We start from the raw sequence: 17,342 nt of genomic DNA, 5'->3' as shown, positions 1-17,342 counted from the left end.
TCTCTCTCTCTCTTTATCTATCTTTCTATCTACATAACTATCTCATAAATCGTTCGTTTAGACCTGCACAGTATATCCACTAGCCATTACCGGTGGCTTGCATGCGGGCATCTCCGGTTTAGCCGATCCATTACTAAAAGGAACACATCTACAGGGAGCGATACCTCCACATCATCTACAACCGATACCTGATGTGAGTTTAATCGTTTTTGATTGGTGCTGATTTTGCCTGGCAGTTACTTACTCTACCCAAACCCAAGCAAAATCCCCCCACACACCAACCTGCCGCCACCCCACCCCCTGTTCTTTCTCTTATCTCTCCTCCATCGTGCCTTGTCCAGCGAATGACGACCCGCCCGTTAACAAAACTCGTGCTTTGAAAACTTAGTTTCCCCCCCTCCCCCATTCATTCGTCACCACTGGCTTTTTGAGTAACAATTATCCCGAGCGATCCTGTTCTTATCGAACAGAATAGTACTGGTAACTGTTCCCTGCGCTTTGCGAATGTTGTCCCCTAATTCGATCCCTGCGTGTAGATATGTAGAGACGCTCCTTGAATTGTGCTGTGGATGAGAAATTGCTGGCAGCGGAGTTTCAATGTTTCATTATATATGCCCCCTGTCCACCCCAAAAGCCCCCACCCCCCGGGTAGAGCGTCATTGTTTTAGACTGTTTATGTTGCCCTAGCGGGTTCTAATATATATATATTTTCCTAGATAATGAAGTTAACATTATAGCAGTACTAGTTTCTCCCCGTTGTGACCGAACAGCTTAAACCACCTCCCCTTTAGACCATCCTGAGAATTGCTGTGAATCGCGAAAATATATCCTTGCATTCGGCCCCCCCTTTTTCCAACAATCTTGCTCTCTTTTTATACATTCATACTGTGTCACCATTCTGAGAACTCATCGTTATGCTCCTTTGTATATTGTGTCCTTTTTAGTAATATTTAGCCAATGTAAAAATACGTTATGTAAGATTTTGGGAGTTAGAAATTGTTCAGTTACGCGAATGCTTACTTTACTACACACTTTGTGCGAAAGCTTGTACCCGCATGTAATCGCGAGTGTGAGAAATATGTAGAATGCTTTTCCTGGCTTTTGCATGTGTCTATATATACTTTCATGCATGATTGTACGACGGTAGCGTATCGTTATATTCATACATAGTGTTTTTTTTTACCAGACACGCGGTTTGCACAATGCAACTTACTCTCGGTGAAAACTTTGCTTCATTCAACTGTTTGCTTTCATGGTTTCTGCAATATTTCATTGTACAGCATCTCAGCAGCGTGTTGCAAATGCTTATAATCGTGCAGGCTTAGAACAAGAAATAAATAAGCCTCAACCATACGCTCTCGTTGTTTTTTCTACCGCATTCAGCTTCCCTTTTCTAGGCATTTGTGCCCAATGTTAGTGGCCGCAAAGCTCAATTATTCTATGACTAAATTAAATTTATTTTTCTTTTGCGCACACTACTAGTGATCGAAAGACGTAATAATATTGAGGATGCACTATTCATGCTACGATGAATTCTCGTCAACGAAATATATTTTGTACAGAGATTAGAATATTTGAATTTAAAAACAATCCTCGTGCATCAATCCATGTGACAGATTTTGATCGATCAATTTTAATATCACACACCATCAATAGTTAGCTTCTGCTTATAGTTTTTTGAGTATTTCCTTTTTTTGCATATTTGCGATTATGTTTCCCTACCGAGTTTATGGTAGTGTAGCGGTTGTTAATGATTCTAAAATGTATGTCGTACTAGCAGTAGTAGAGTAACACAGATGACGTCGCTCTTTAACATGTGTTTAACGTGTAGGTTGAAATTGGTTCGATATTTGCTGTGTATTATCAACGTGGTGTTGGTTTCAACAACGAATGTTAAATAGCGTTTGAGCATAATTCATAAATTTACTTTTCCCCACCTGATATGGAAAACTAACATCTGCACAGAATAGAGTTTAATACGTAACGTTGAAGTATTAAATAACGGCATTGTGCTGAGTGAAGGAACACGTTTGACGATATATCGTTGTTTTAAATCTTATTCTAGGTTTCGGGAATCGCTAAAAATCCGCTTGCAGGACTTGCAGCTCTTGGATTGGCTGGAGCGATTCCCTCCAACACCGGTGGACTCAACCCAACTGGTAAGTATTTACCCATTTGTTCCATACCACGCACTTCTCCATTTGTGCCCCATGGTTGGAGTTAATAATTCCGAGCATAAATGTCTCCAAACGTAGGCTGCTGCTTTCGTAGCTAGTTTATCTGTAAACCACAGAAAATAGAGGGAATAATAAAATCGAGGGAAGGGGCCACGACCTTGTTAGTACTAAAATTAATGCCTTCCAATATATACCCTACGCAGCTCTCGCCGCATTGGCCGGTTCTCAACTGCGAACCAACAACAACCGCAACGTAGCTCCAGTACAGTCTCAATCACATGAAATGACCGTGCCAAATGACCTGATAGGTTGCATCATCGGAAAAGGCGGCACCAAGATTGCCGAGATCCGCCAGATTTCTGGCGCCATGATACGCATTTCCAACTGCGAAGAGCGGGACAGTGGCAACACGGACCGGACGATCACGATCACCGGCAATCCGGATTCGGTGGCCCTTGCCCAGTATCTGATCAACATGAGGTAGGTGGCATACTTTTAATTCATGTGCTTAGGTCTTTCTATCTAATATTGCTACCGTTACTACCGATCAACATATATCCGGCGAGATGTTGCATATTCCGGGGGGGGATTAGTGGCTGTTAGGTTGTCGACTCTCGTTGCTTCCGCAACCTGGGAGTGGAGTCCCTGGAGGAGTGGATCATCCTCCCGAGTCTTGACATCGTGCGCGCGTTCTCTGTCTCTATATGTCTTGTGCTAAGCAGTTATCTCTGTGTTTTTGTGTCGACATTTCTGTCCCGGTTTTCTTTTGGCGTTGAACGTTAAACGAGCCCTCTCCCAAAACCATACGTACCCAGCAGCAGACCCCGTTGTTTAGTTGTACAAGCAGATTTCCCTCTCGTCGAACACCGATGGTAACTCTCACTTTGCTTTGTTGCGACTCTCCTCTCGGCCATTGAGTTTTCAGCATCGTTTACTCAGAATATGAGGTTGCAGTTTACGGTACACGGTGTGTGCTGCTGCCGAGTCATTGTTTTAGTTTTCTTTTCTGTACATTTCACTCCGTCACTTGATGATCTTTTCTTGTGTTGCGTAGGAATTGTCCCGTTTGTTCCAACCCTTTAAACTCCACGAATGTAAAGATGACCGACGACGACTACTCTCTTCATCTCACCAAACACTGCTGCCACCACTGTGTTACTCCATTAACCAACGCACTTCTTTCCAAAATCCCGGAATCCTTCTTGAAAATCATCGAACGAACATCGATTGAACTCCACCACCACACCATTATTAGCCCAGGCGTGTCCTACAGGTTGATTACTTCTCTCCTATCAATGCTCTACCCCATGCCCGTCCATTATCCGTCCGTTTCTCCGTCCGTGTTCTGTGTGATACTACTGTTGTTGTGTGTGCGTGCGTGTGTGTAATTTGCTGACCTGCTCCTTCGCACGACTCTTGCTGCAAATGCGATAGCCAGGTTGCGCGTATGCACATCCTCCCAATTCCTGCTGAATGCTGAATGCTGAATGCTGACGTTTTCCTTCTCCGACCTCCGAGATGATGTTTCCTTATACAGTTTCCCCTGTACTTCCGGCATATGAAGCAAGAGAGAGAGCACTTCTATTTCCACAAACCATCAAAATGGGGCCGACAGACGAAAAAAAAAACAATGCATCCCAAATTGCTGCAAATCCCCCCAGAGCGCAACAATTTCACTCTTTCCAAGGCAGAAAACACTCCACACGCCCATTTGTCATTACACTATCGTCCCGCTGATAAGAAAAAAATATACATCCTCCCAGTCCGCCGCTCAACTGCCACAAAACCATGGCAGGCAGATGAAGTCCATCCTCATGTATCCCAAGTCCAACATCACGGCAAAAGGTGAAGGCGCGCTTCATTAATGTGATTATGCATTTGTAAAAATTAGGTTTGAGGACAGTGTAGCGTTCGGAAATGGAAGCTACTGGATTTTATGTACATGTTGTTTTATTGCATCCGTCGTGTAGTATAAGTTATGTTTTTGAGTCGAAAGCAATTCTTGCTGCTTAAGATGCAATCTGTAATTGATCATTGCCCATTCAAACGTATACTAACAAATAATATTCAGACGGTTTGTTTTAAATGTATGACTAATGAATTGCCACAGTCCGGGGTTATTAATTTTATTTCGCTGTAAAATACAAAATTTACAACTATCAACTAAGCGATGTAATAACGGCTTGAAAGTACGTTTAGTAACGAATCAGAATATAATCAATATTTTCTACGATTTTCATTGAATTTAAATCGAATCGCTTCCCGTATGATTCCGCGTATTCAATTTTATGTTGGATTGATCGGATTCTTCCGTATCCATTTTTATTCGAATTTTTCCAATAAGTATTGTTTTCATCGATGCATGAGCTTTTTTGCTCTCGTGCTTTTTTTTGTTGTTGCTTTAGTTTCCCCATCACGGTTTTAAATATTTCAGTACGGTGAAAGCTATTTCCCTCCTTTTGGTGGCATTTGCGTACCAAAAGCGCCAATAATTAATAAACCTTCGCGTGTTTTTTTTTCTCGCTCTTACGTGAAATGAAGTGGTGAAATATGTGTCAATTTATTTACTGATTTTTCCGCATATATTATGCATGCAGCAATTACGGCTCGTTTCGCGTTTTTCACACCCAGAAAATGTTTGAGCAATAATTACTGTCATCAATAATAGACGTGTTTTTTTTAACCCCTTGAATGGCTATTTCACAGCTCCACGCGTTTTAGCTTAGTTATTGAAATATATATATGTATAACATGTATAACATGTATTGTTTTCAATCTGATTATTGCATTCATAATCACATGTTTGAGGTGGCCAAAAATGTCCATGACATATGCGCGTTCGTTTTTCGTTTTGCAATTATATCGTACACCATGATCCGACTTCTGTTATTTGTTCAGAATTTCATCTAATAACGCTTAGGCTGCCCTTGTGCTGTACAACAACACAATGCGACAGAGGGAGTAAGTGTTTTTTTGCTGATGTTCTAAAAGCTCGTCATCGAATAAGGAATGGTTAACAAAATAAACACACAAGGTTTGAAACCACAATGATTCGTTTGAAACCTTATGCTGCTGCTGCGTCGCATTTGAAAAACAGTTGCACGTGTCTAGTGGTTTTTCGTCTGAAATGGCAACGTTTTTTTTTTCTTTCTCTCTCTCTCTCTCTCTCTCTGTCCAATGAGCGTGTTATCATTTTTCATTACACGATTGTGAATGTTTTCCATCCATTGTACCAAGCATTTTTCGTCTGTGAGCTGATCCTGAAAAGGCACCAATTCCTTCCACTCCGCTCCGTTACTAACATCCGAGGGTGAAACACATACCGTGCATAATAACCACCGTATTGTTTCTTAATGCATTCCTAATACAACAAATATCCTCCCGGAAAATGCGCACTATCCTTACTCTCAATCATGAAAAAAAAACAAAAAAAAAATACTCCGCCGTCTTACCTGGTTTCATGTCCTTCTGTGCCTCTCTTTCATTCTGTCACTGTGTTTCTGCAACGAAAACTCTACCTCTTGATCCTTCCGTCCGTCCGTCCGTCCGCCGCCTCTAAATATCCTTTACACGTTTCTCTTTCTACTCTTTCTCTCTCTATCTCTCTCTATCTCTCTCTCTCTCTCTTCTGAAACCTAACAAACTTCCTCCTTATCCTCCCACAGCGTCGAACTTCAGAAGGCGAATTTAGGCGACGAGGCGGGCGCCGCTGCCGCTGCAGCAGCCGCCGCCGCTGCCACAGCGCAGGTGGCCGGTGCACAACCGGCCACAGCCGGCATAGTGCCGTCATCGGCGGCGGCCACGCTAACCGCGGCGGCCTCCGCAGCTGCAGCGGCGGCCGCAAACTCGGGCGTCACCGGTACAGGTGCGGCTGGGGCGAATGCGGCCGCTGCTGCGGTCTCGAACCCGCTGGCCACGGCCATTCCGCTCGCACAGCTGCTGGCCAAGCCGGGTACACTTAATGCGCTGAACAGCCTATCGGCTCTCGGCAGCCTGACTGATCTGCTTGGCAATCTGTCTAGCGGGGCCGCTGCGGTGGCGCCGATCCAGACGACCGGTGTTAACCGGCCCAAGACCACGCGTATGCGCTCTCCCAACACCAACAACAGCATGAACGGCGACAGCAGTAAGAAAAGCGAGCGCAATAAGTTCAATCCCTACTAGAAGCTAAACATCCATCGTCTTCTTCTTGGGCCGCGTGGCGGGAAACAGATTCAGGCCAGCAGAAGAGACTCGGTGTGTGTTGGGTGTCCGCAGCAGTGCGGGCGCGCGCGCGCGCAGGATGCATGTAGCAGGAAGCAGGACACTAATTGGAAGGGAAAGGTTGACAAATAAGACAATGTATGACAGAATTTACCCACATCTTGCACAAGGACATGATGTGAAGGAGGAGGATGATGTATAAGCGACGGAAAGATGAAAAACGACGCCCGCAGTGCAGGAAGCGAAAGAGAGAGAAAGAGAGAGAGAGAGGATGCACTCTCGCACCGCGGACACTCACTTAGAGATTAGATCGGCTCACTACGGCTCGATAAGCGCAACCTCCTGGGGAAGTTGGGGAAGTCCTGCTACTTAGGATTCAATAGAAGTAGAGTCATACACCGCAGTAGAAAAGGTGTAAGTGACTGAGTTGATATAAGCTGATAGAATGCGATTAATTGAAAACGTGTGTGCGCACGTAAGAATTCAAATTGTAGAAACTTCGCGATTGGAAACCGTGCATGGTTTCATTTTTTTTACTTTTTTTTTTCTATTTTTCATTAAGTTTTATAGACACACACACGGTACTCTCGGTAAGGCATATAAACTTTGAACACAAAATCCATTTTATGGTCACGTGCACTAATGCAGGGAACTGAAGTCACATGGAATGATGAAGTAAATGATTAAGTTTTATGAATTAAGGTATGAAAAATTGTGGCGTGCAAAAAAAAACAACCCAGCCCCCCCAAACCTACACACAATCCTCGCTCCCCCCATCCCGCAATATTCTAAGCAAATGTGTACACACCAAACGCTTTGGTCCAATGAATTCGTGCAACATTAGGGAAAAGGGGGAGACATTTTTTAACAGTCTATTCTAGTTTTATTTCAAACAAACAAACAAAATGAGGCATAGGCAGGAGGTTTTTTTTTATTTTTTACGCAATGTTTTTTTCCCAGTTAGTGGCTATCAAAACCAATTTTACGTTAGGGTCGAAAGAGAGCAAAGAAGCTCTAAAACATGCTAGCAGCAACAACAGAAATGTATCCTACACTTACTACAGGCTTAATACGCTTTCGATTTTAGAAACAAATGGAATATCTTTTTTGGAATGTTTCCCAGGGGTTTTTTTTTTAATTTTATTTTTGACGCAATCGTTGTTTCACCCGCCTACGGCAAAACGGGTGCCAATGGTTGCCTGGAGAAAGAGAGAAAGCTACTTCGACAGAAAAATGTGTGTTTCCGCAAAACGTTTCGAGGATATTTCGTGCTTCTCCGTTCGCTGCTGCCTAGCCCAGCGAAATGGTGAAGATGGTGATGTTTTATTTTTAGGCGCTTATTCGATAACGATTTTAAAAAAGCTTGATTTTAACAATACTCTCTTAAACAACAACTTTTCCCATCGTCGTTCTTGCAACCTACCTGCCTCCCTCAGCATCGCAGACATCTCGCAAAGAGAAAGGGCTCCCGTTGGCTTACTCTTGCGTGTTATTTTCGTCACATATAGGGAATATATCCTGCTTGTTGGCGCGGATTGCCAACAAAGTTCGCGAATGCCTCACGCGACACAATCCGTGAACACAAACATATTTCAAGCGAGCTCGGTTGGCAGAAACCGCACAAAGGGTTACGCTTTCCCTCTGAGCCTGCAGCAGCAGCACCAGCAGCAGCGAAGGATGGGAATAGCACGGGGCACCATCGAGAGTTGCATCGAATGTGTGTGCACACTCTCGGCGGTCGTCGCTTCAACGAAAGACAGCGACGCGAAAATCCCGGTGGTGGTAGATTGATGCTGTAACCGCGTTGTGTATGCCCTTTTTCAGCGCAGTACCCGATTCTGTGGCGATGGATTAATTTTAAACCATCTGCAAATTTGTCATTAGTTTTGTACCGTCACTTTTTCTCCTGGCTGGCGTGCTCGCAGTTTAGCAGCTGCGGCCACTAAAAATAGGCTGCTTGTCGTCTGTCTGGGATCCAAACACAAACTCCGGTGTTGATGGAGTTGTGTACCGGAGCGGTGAGGACCTTCTTGTCGAGAACCCGAAAACGTAATTTCTTTTAATCACAGATATTGGCAAGCAAAGGAAAACCTGGGGGGGATATGGAATCCATGGATGGATGAATAGATAGAAGACGATTGCTAGGCGGAGTAGAATACATTCGAAGACGAGCCATGTCACCCAGCGCGCTCTCTCTATCGCTCTCTCAGATCGCCAAATGCACCACCATCCCTTATCGACGAATGGAGAAATGCAGCATCAAAAATGTGCATAGAACCGCGAGAAGGATTCGCTGCAATGTTGTACCGCGTCGTGTATGGGGAGGTTTTTTGTACCTCTACCCTCTATCACACCAAGACCGCGCGAAACCCCGCGAGCACGGAACCGATTCGAATTTTAATTTCAGATTACTGTTGCGGCTATTTTTAGTGGTGTTAGTTTTTGCGTTAGCTATTTTGCACTTGCACTCTTGCACTCACCACACATAGTGTTCCTGACGACGACGACGACGAAAGACGCGCGCGAGTCAGCCCCAATCAGTCAGTCTGTCAAATGCACGGGAGAAAAAGACATTCGTGTGTCTCGCTTCTCCTCACAATCGCTGATCACAGAGGCTCGCGGCATTGCGAAAAAGGGAGTAAAATGAAGCAAAAAGATAGAATTCGGTCCCATCGGCCAATCCCATCGACCATTCGTCGCCGTCGGCCTCAGCTCTTGATCGCAATTTGAATTAGATTTGCAACTGCGTTTCTGGTTCTCGTTTTGGAGGGGATACCGTGTCCTATTTTGGGCTGGCAGAATCCGCTATAAATTGGGCCCGATGGTCACATTCGGCATGCCGGCATGGCGGTGCAGAGCCAAATGGGTTAATGTATCCCATCGCAATTTAAGCGCTGCCTGGAATTTTCGTGCTTCCCCCAGTTGAACAGAAAATGTGCATGCAACATTGGTATCTTGAGATTATCGAGCGTAAACCACGAGGAGGTACACTTTGGCATTTCTCTTCACTCATCTTTTTGTTGGCTGTGTTCTCGAACCGTGTTCAACTGATGAGTGACCGAATTCTCGATGCTTTTTCATGGCGTACATAAGTAGTCACAGCCAAAATATTCGGATTTGCCATGCCATCGGGATCAACGAGGACATTATTACATCAACTGCGGTTTTACCAGGCACAAACCGATTCCAAGTGAATTCCGAAATTAGAATCTCTTCTAAAACGCTAAACGCGCAAAATTACTACCATCATCATCTTGCCTGCATAAATGGAACCACGGTACTTCCTTTTGGGAATCGTTTATTTGTTTAGAAAAGCTCCATCCAATTGTCGATGGAATAATGAATTCGCTCTGCTAAGTTAAGCTGACAAACGATGCAGCGTTAGATAGTCAGTTAATGTAGCTTATGTTTTCTTCGTAACTTGCTATGCTCTCTTCAAATGATGAACGTATTCGACGATAAGAAATGATCCAGCACCGGAAAAGTGTTGTTCAAACATTATGTTCCACTGGCAACAGATTGTGCTTTCCAGCGGAAGTGTGCTAGATACTTTAAACGAGCTATTGCAAGACATCTGAAAAAGCAGCATGTAACAAACGAAAATTTAAGTAAAAAATAGTTACACGTAACTTCATTTTGCCACCCCGCTGTTGCCGTATCGGCTTCTAATAAAGTCGGTTTTTATCACGCTAACTTTATCGTTTATGTATTACCAGGCATCTAGAGCAGACCCATTCGTGATTTTTTTGTTATACTACTTGAAACCCTTCTCTAAACTTACTATCATTTAATCTGGAAAATGTGCACCACTCGGAGGAAAAGTACAAATTTCCACAGAATTTCTCTTGTCACAAAACGAACACATACGGTTGCGCTTGTGTTAATATCGTCGGACTAATCAAACTTTGTTGTGTTAATTGGAGCAACGTGAAGATAAAGATTACGATGCTATAATATGCAATTGATGCTGGGAACTCGACACAATAGCAAACTTGTTTTAACCACATATCGTTTGCATTTCATCGTGTAACATTTCGATTCGTTGATAACATTTTCTGTGATTTATTCTATTCTAATCCGTGATACAAACATTGCGTATCTGATTTATTGCATGATAGAACGATGGAAATTTTTAGTTTTTACATTTTTTAGTGCATGTTTTGTTGGCATAAATCATCAGCTACGGTAAAATTAACGTTCAATTCAGTTTGATGAGCTGTGTTGAGCTAATTTGGCTCTTCTTCTTCAGCGTTAAAATCATACAATGACATGCGGCGCAATACATTGTCAAAAAGCTGTCTATGAAAGCTACCATAAATTTGCTATACATATACAAAATGAGGCGAGATACATATTTTTATGTATCACGCGGTAGTTTGCAAAGGTAATATTCAAGTATGCAACGCAGGGTAGTACGGGCAAGAATATGTTTCAGGAAATGTTAGCAACGAAATGAGGGATGAGAGGACACGATTGTTTGCAAAAAAAAAGGGAATGAGCTCGGAAAACTTTGTAACATTCACTTAGCGTATGAATACAAATGTAACCAGCGTTATTATTTTTAACATTATGTGTATGAAGAAGCAACAGAAATGTAATGTTTTATTTTATTTCGCAAGTTCTCTAGTACACACTGCTTACTCTGCTAGCTCTACTTCTTCCCCCCCGTTAATAAGAGATTCGATTAGTGTGTAGAATGAGCAGACGGACATATTATGCGCAAACGGTAGCATTGAGGCGTTTCAGTAGTAGCTTATAAAGATGTGTCCATGATTACAACAACTATCAGCAAACGATACTCTTGATTTTGCAAATCACTCCAGTTTAAGCTCCCATACACGTTCACACCAATGTAAGCAAATAACACATACATACGTCTAAGTGTGTCATAACTGACCAAACAGCAAGACTATTCGCATAATCGAATGCTGTAAAAGCAAATGACCTTAAGCCAGGCCAACACATATACAGTCCTAGAGTAAAGTAATAGATCACGTTTACGTATTATCCTTTTGCGTACCAAAAAAAAGTATATCACACACTCTTGACATCTAGCATATAGTATTTGTATTACACACAGCAGTTACTGTTTTTCTCAGTCTCAAGTTCGTAAATGTTTCAACCGAAACCGCTACGGTTCGAAATGATGTAATGTGTGTATCGTTGCAGTAAAGGATTGTGATGCGTGGTGTGGTGTGGTGTAAACTCAATCCATGCGTAGATCAGGAGGCTGTACCACCTCTCACACTGTCTTATCTATCAGCAAGACAAGTAGGTCATCGGTAAAGCAAATTTGTATAACGTTTAAAGTGAGCATCTTTCTCCCGCCCTTCCCTTCCTTCACCCCCCAATCTCCCACAAATATCGACTTCCAATAATAATGTGTAACCGATGGAAAATGCAACAAAACTGAAGGAAATTAATAACAAATAAAAGGATAGATTTTGAGTTAAGTCGAGTAAAACCGAACGCGCTTTTATTTGGTCAGGGTTACAAAAGTGTTTCTCTTCACTAAAACTCGCAGGATGGGGTTTTTTTTTTCGCTCTCCCCCACGCCGAGTGCGTGCATCGATCACTCCAGAGAACAGCAACAACAACAACAACAGCAACATGAAAACAAAGCGCACTAATGTAACTCCAATTTCAGCCAAAAGCTTCGTCGTCCAGCGTGCATCGTTTTTCCTTGGCGTCATCAGCGTGGGATAACCAAAAATGCAAATTCGCCTTCTTCAACGAACCAAATGGGAATATCCTAAACGTCATCTCCTCATTCAGTCCACCACTACTCCGACCGTTCCGAACCGCTCTCTCTCTCTCTCTCTGACTCTCTCTTTCTCTCTCTCTCTCCCTCTTCTACACCAACCAAACACACCGCCGTGCCTCCTTGCACATAAAAAAAGCCTTTTTTTGACAAATATCCAACATATTACACCAGTGCTACTACATGTCCAATGGCCAAATTGTAAACGTATCCTTATGTCTGCGTGTGTGTATGTGTGTGCGCGCGAGTGTGTGTGTATGTGTGTTTAGTGTGCGAGTGTAGTGTGATAAAGAATTAATCCACGATCCATCACCACTGGAAAAGGGACACCACTACCTAATGCTATACAACACTCACTATGCCTTTTCCATCGCCATCACACCATCCACGTGTTCATCACCATGCTATGAAAAGCCAATTCGACCACCAAAGCGGGCATAAATGCATCAAAACCGACCTCCCCTTCCGTGTTTGCCTGCTTACTTTCCTCTTTCCTCGTTTGAACCAACACGCAAGCCACTCACGATCGGCCGCTTTTGTGTGCCATACTAAATTCCAACTCTATACCACCCGGAAGCTCCTGCTCCCTGCTCATCATGGTCAGAAAACAGCAACATTCCTACATTTCTGCGCTATATAACACCAACACCTCCTTCATTATCTAGCTAGCTCGCCGCACGAGATGAGTTGTTTGCTGGGCAGACGACGGTATCCGTACGCCACCAAAAGAGCCAATTCCATGCATCCAAAAAACCATACATCCTGCGATTAACATCCTCCGGAAAACGACTCCGAACGTGTAAGAAGAAGAAGAGGGGCACCTTTCTCTCACCCAGCAAAAACTACCTCACCTCACACACGATCCGAAACCCGGAGCTGGCCCCACCAAAAGTAGGATCATTCCGATTTTGTGCCGAACGCCGTAACGCGCAAGCAAATCAAAACATCATTTCCCGTGTGTGTTTGTTTGATTGTTGTTATTTTTTTTTGTTTGTTTGTCCTGCTTTCATGCGGCTCCCTTTTACCCCTCCTCATTAGCGCTCAACATTACAACCGAGAAAGTCGTTGAACATTTGCATCAAACTCAACCCCCGCGAATGGAGTCATTAAATAGTCTTCTTCCCCAAACGTTACATTAAACAAACGAGTTGCTTACGACATCCATTATGCTCCAGAGGATGGACAATGAACCTATATGATGAATAAAAAAAAGCCCAACACGACGATGTTGGGGTGCTTCAGGTGTTCAGAAAAATTTGCTCCATCAGAACGAAAGTAAAATAATTGTTCGTATCACGTGTCTAATTTGTTCCAAAGCGCCTATCTAATAACAGTTGGTCTTGTTTTTTTTTTTGGTAGCATGAGTCGATAAATTAAGATTAGCGTTAAATAACAACACTAAGTCGCGCCATTGTTCGTACTGAAACTAAGCATGTTTAAACAACAACATCGTCCCGGGTACAAAGCGCCGACTGAAGGCAGGTTTTTTTTGCTAATATAACATATTCCAATTAAATTCTTATCGGGCGCGGCCCCATTCACGCGTCCTGTGCCACCAACCTGCCTGTTTTACACCTTTTTTGTATGATTTGATCATTACCCAGCCACCATCATTAACTTCATAATTCGCAACCAAAAAGTGTGTGGCGCGCAAATACGTGACAAATGTTTGCGAAAGCATACCGTGTCGTTTCGTTTCCTTTTCCCTATTTTTATACAGCGTGCAACCAACAGCATCCCTCGTCCAACCAACCAATACAATGAATGTGCCACAACCATATAACCACAAAACCACCGTATGTCCAACCGTCCAAAAATACCGATCGCCAAACTAAATTAAACGAAAAAAAAAACAACAACCATGACATAAAAAAAGCAATAATTTGCAAACCAACAACCACGCAACAAACCAAAAAAAACCGCTCTGATATACCCCACCAAAAGTAATCACGAACCGTTCCTCTCTGGTAAGAACTCAATTATGTGCAATCTGTTCTGTTGTTCCTTTATTTTATTGTTTTTTTTTTTTTTGGTACGTATTTCCTTCCGCTTTCCTACTTGCTAAATTTTTGATAGCGTTTTGTTTCAAACCCTTTTTTTTTAGTTTGTTACCACATATCGCTGCTCGCAGTTTTGTGTTATCCCTGTACTTTCTTACTGCTTATGATAATCCTTTTCCTTCTTTCTTCTCTCTGCTACTAATACCCTTAATTAGTGTTCTTTTTCCACCACACATACACAAACTTCCTCTTTTTTCTAGATGGCTCTCAGCTGTTTTATTTTTTTCAATTTTCCCTCCCACAGTACGTATGAAATGTAGTGTGTTTGATTTTTCATTATGTACCCTCTAACAGTTTTTCTTACTTAGTCCTCCTTAGGCGTTTATTTGTGCCAAAACGCTATTATCACGACCACCACCACGACCAAACCTAGCCCGCCCTCGCTCTCTAAAAGCCAATACCAAAAAAAAAACCATCGTAATAATATCCCGCCTTCGTGTTTTACACCGCAGTCGTCGTCGTCATATCATTCTTCCGCGCTGTTTCTACCATAATTTTTTTCCCCCTACTTATTTATATAAATATGTGTGTGTGTGTATGTGTTCGCGCGCGCGCGCGTACGTGTGCTTAAAAAGCTCCTTTTAGCTCAAATCTAGGTGGCACACTCTATTAGCTCCTTTAGGGTTGATTTACTTTTGCGTTTTACTTTTACATTGCGTTTTTGACTCCTGGCGACAATTTTTGGCGCCTTTTCTTTTATTTAGTCGTTTGTGTTTCCCTATACCCCTTCGCAATGATATCAGCAATTCTTACCTACCCAAATCGGTGCTCCCACTTTATTACTTCGTTAAACTTTCGGGGTGATTATTATACGATTTTATTTTGTGCCGCAACACATTTTATCCCATTTCTTTACGCACGGTACCGTATCTGTGCGTGTACCACACGCCGCGCGGTAGTTTCGTGGTTTCAATGCTTTCGAAGTTTTTTTTTTTGGTTTTACAACAGCGGTACGTTAATGGGAACAACACACAATCCAAAAATAAAAATACTCTGTACAATGCATTCCAATATGCTCCACTCCACTCTCCCAGACGATAGCTTTTTTTTTCTCAAACTCTACTTGCTATGCAAACCGTTAATCTCTTCCAAAGTGCTCAGTGCATTTTTGTTTTGATCTCATTTTTCTTACGTTTGCCAGCGCGCGCGCGCCGCCCCCTTGTTATGTTTCTGTAGTAGCGAGCTTTTTTAAAACCATTTTCTCGATTCTTAGAAACGGCTATATAGGCATAGATATAGATGCAGCCATTTGCGATCCATTTGATTTTCCGATCTTGCAAGAATAGACGTTCACAATTCACCGTTTTCCTTAACAAAAAAAAATACACCAAAATCAAAACCAAATTAGTTGTATGAGAAAAAGAGCCAAAATGTGTTATTGATCGTGCGTTTTCTTTCTTCGTGTACACACATATTTTTGTTTTACCGCTCGAAATTGAATCAGAGACCATAATACAGCAATATCGATATGCCGTGCTGCAAACTAATTGCGTTTTAGTATCGCATAAAACGCATCGTAACGACCGCGTCCTCAAGATTCTCGAAACATAACTGGCCTCACGACTTAGCTAAACCAGTACTCGCGATTTCTTCACCTCCTCATTACCGAAGATATGCTGATTTGCATTCAGAGAGTGATCAGTCTGTGTGTGTGAGCGCTGCCATTTTGCAATATTTTCAATTTTATAAATACCAATATAAATATATAAATATCATTTTTTCTCTTTTTCTCTCTCTCTTTCTCTCTCTCTCTCTCTTTCTATCTCTTTCTCTTCTTTCTATTATCTCTCTTTTATATACCTTTGTCCCCTCTGTCCCACCTGTCCGTTTCTTTCCTTGTTCCGATACGTGCACTCATGTTAAAAAAAAAATACCCCGCATTGAAATTTGCTGCAAATATTTACATGCGTCTCGATTATATCTTCCCTCAATTCTTACTCTTCTAAACCCACCCGATCGAAAACAAACAAAAAAAACCAAACAAATCACGCCAAATTCAAAATCTGTCGCGCTCTCAATTCCAACCGCTCAAACAAACCCTGTAACACACCCACATACAAACACACACAAATACACACTCACACGCTTAACATCTACTTTCGCAAAACGCCACGTACGTTCCCATTAAACGTTCTACTTTCAGAATTTCGATGGAAACAGCCGGAATGCCAATCCCGGGCTATCACTACATCACCCCGAATCACATCGTGAAAGCGCCGATCCATTAAAACTTTCGCTCTCTTCTCCCTCTCAGCTTTAGAAGTGGTGATGGTGGTAGCAATGGCAGTGGTGGTACCAGCGGCGGTGGTGGTGTCCTTCGACCGATGGCGGCGGCATCCAGCATGGCCGCCGCGGCCGCTGCCGGCGTACGGAACGGGAACGCCGTAGCGGCGGCGGCAGCGGCAGCAGCAGCAGCGGCAGCCGCCTCTGGACCCGGTTCGGCCGCCAGCCTCGGTTACAACGGCATGCCGCAGGCCGTCGGCACCGTCGCCTTCCCCTTTCTGCGTTACGGCCTGAACCTGGACCGGAAGTAATGCTGCAACCCACCGGCCACCACCGGGGAAGCGCGAGGAGAATGCAATGGGCGGCGGGATGGATGCGTAGGACGGAACGGAGAACGAAGGTGGACAGGGTCCGACAACAACGAGGAACCAGATGGATGGTGTTGTGTGGCGGCACGCTAGCAAGGATTGGAACCGATCGTCTTCAGGCGGTCGACCTGGACGCCCTACTACTACGAGCAGCAGGTTAAGGGCAACATGCGAAAGTTAAGCTAAGCGGTTTTAAGGAAGAAAATCAAAAAAAAAAGATTAGCGTAACGAGAAAAGGCTGCTAGCATGCTAGAAATCGTACGATCGAGAGAAAGAGTGATTGATCACGCACCAACCATGCCCATTCTCGTAAAAGGAGAATTCGTACGCGCTAAGCCACTAGTGAATATGTGAAACAGTCGTTAAGACAGTTGAAAACGAGAGAGAGAGAAAAAGAACAGTAAAAGAAAGCAAGCTCTTCATATCGACGCCGAGAGATGGGAGAACAAAAGAGAGCGAAGTTTTACATTACATCTATCACGTAGTTCAATTATTCTAGGATCGATTGTAAGGAAGAAAGGGGTTTTTTAGTGATTTGTTTCGCCTTCCC

The 17,342-nt window shown here is 43.2% G+C and overlaps 1 protein-coding gene across 1 annotated transcript in view; it reads left to right on the top strand.

The window, feature by feature from the left end:
* Positions 1–17,054, top strand: part of LOC128726249 (poly(rC)-binding protein 3) — a 107,176-nt gene extending 90,122 nt beyond the window's left edge. Inside the window, exons 8-11 of the mRNA XM_053820046.1 lie at positions 62–193; positions 2,066–2,159; positions 2,381–2,657; positions 16,345–17,054. Coding sequence (XP_053676021.1) covers positions 62–193; positions 2,066–2,159; positions 2,381–2,657; positions 16,345–16,429 — 588 coding nt within the window. The 3' untranslated portion in view covers positions 16,430–17,054. The remainder of the gene's footprint in view (positions 1–61; positions 194–2,065; positions 2,160–2,380; positions 2,658–16,344) is intronic.
* Positions 17,055–17,342: the final 288 nt, after the last annotated feature.

Source organism: Anopheles nili, chromosome 3, assembly GCF_943737925.1.
Source record: "Anopheles nili chromosome 3, idAnoNiliSN_F5_01, whole genome shotgun sequence".
NCBI classification, from domain to species: domain Eukaryota; kingdom Metazoa; phylum Arthropoda; class Insecta; order Diptera; family Culicidae; genus Anopheles; species Anopheles nili.
Note: the sequence above shows the minus strand (reverse complement) of the source record. Positions and strands in the feature narration are given on the sequence as shown.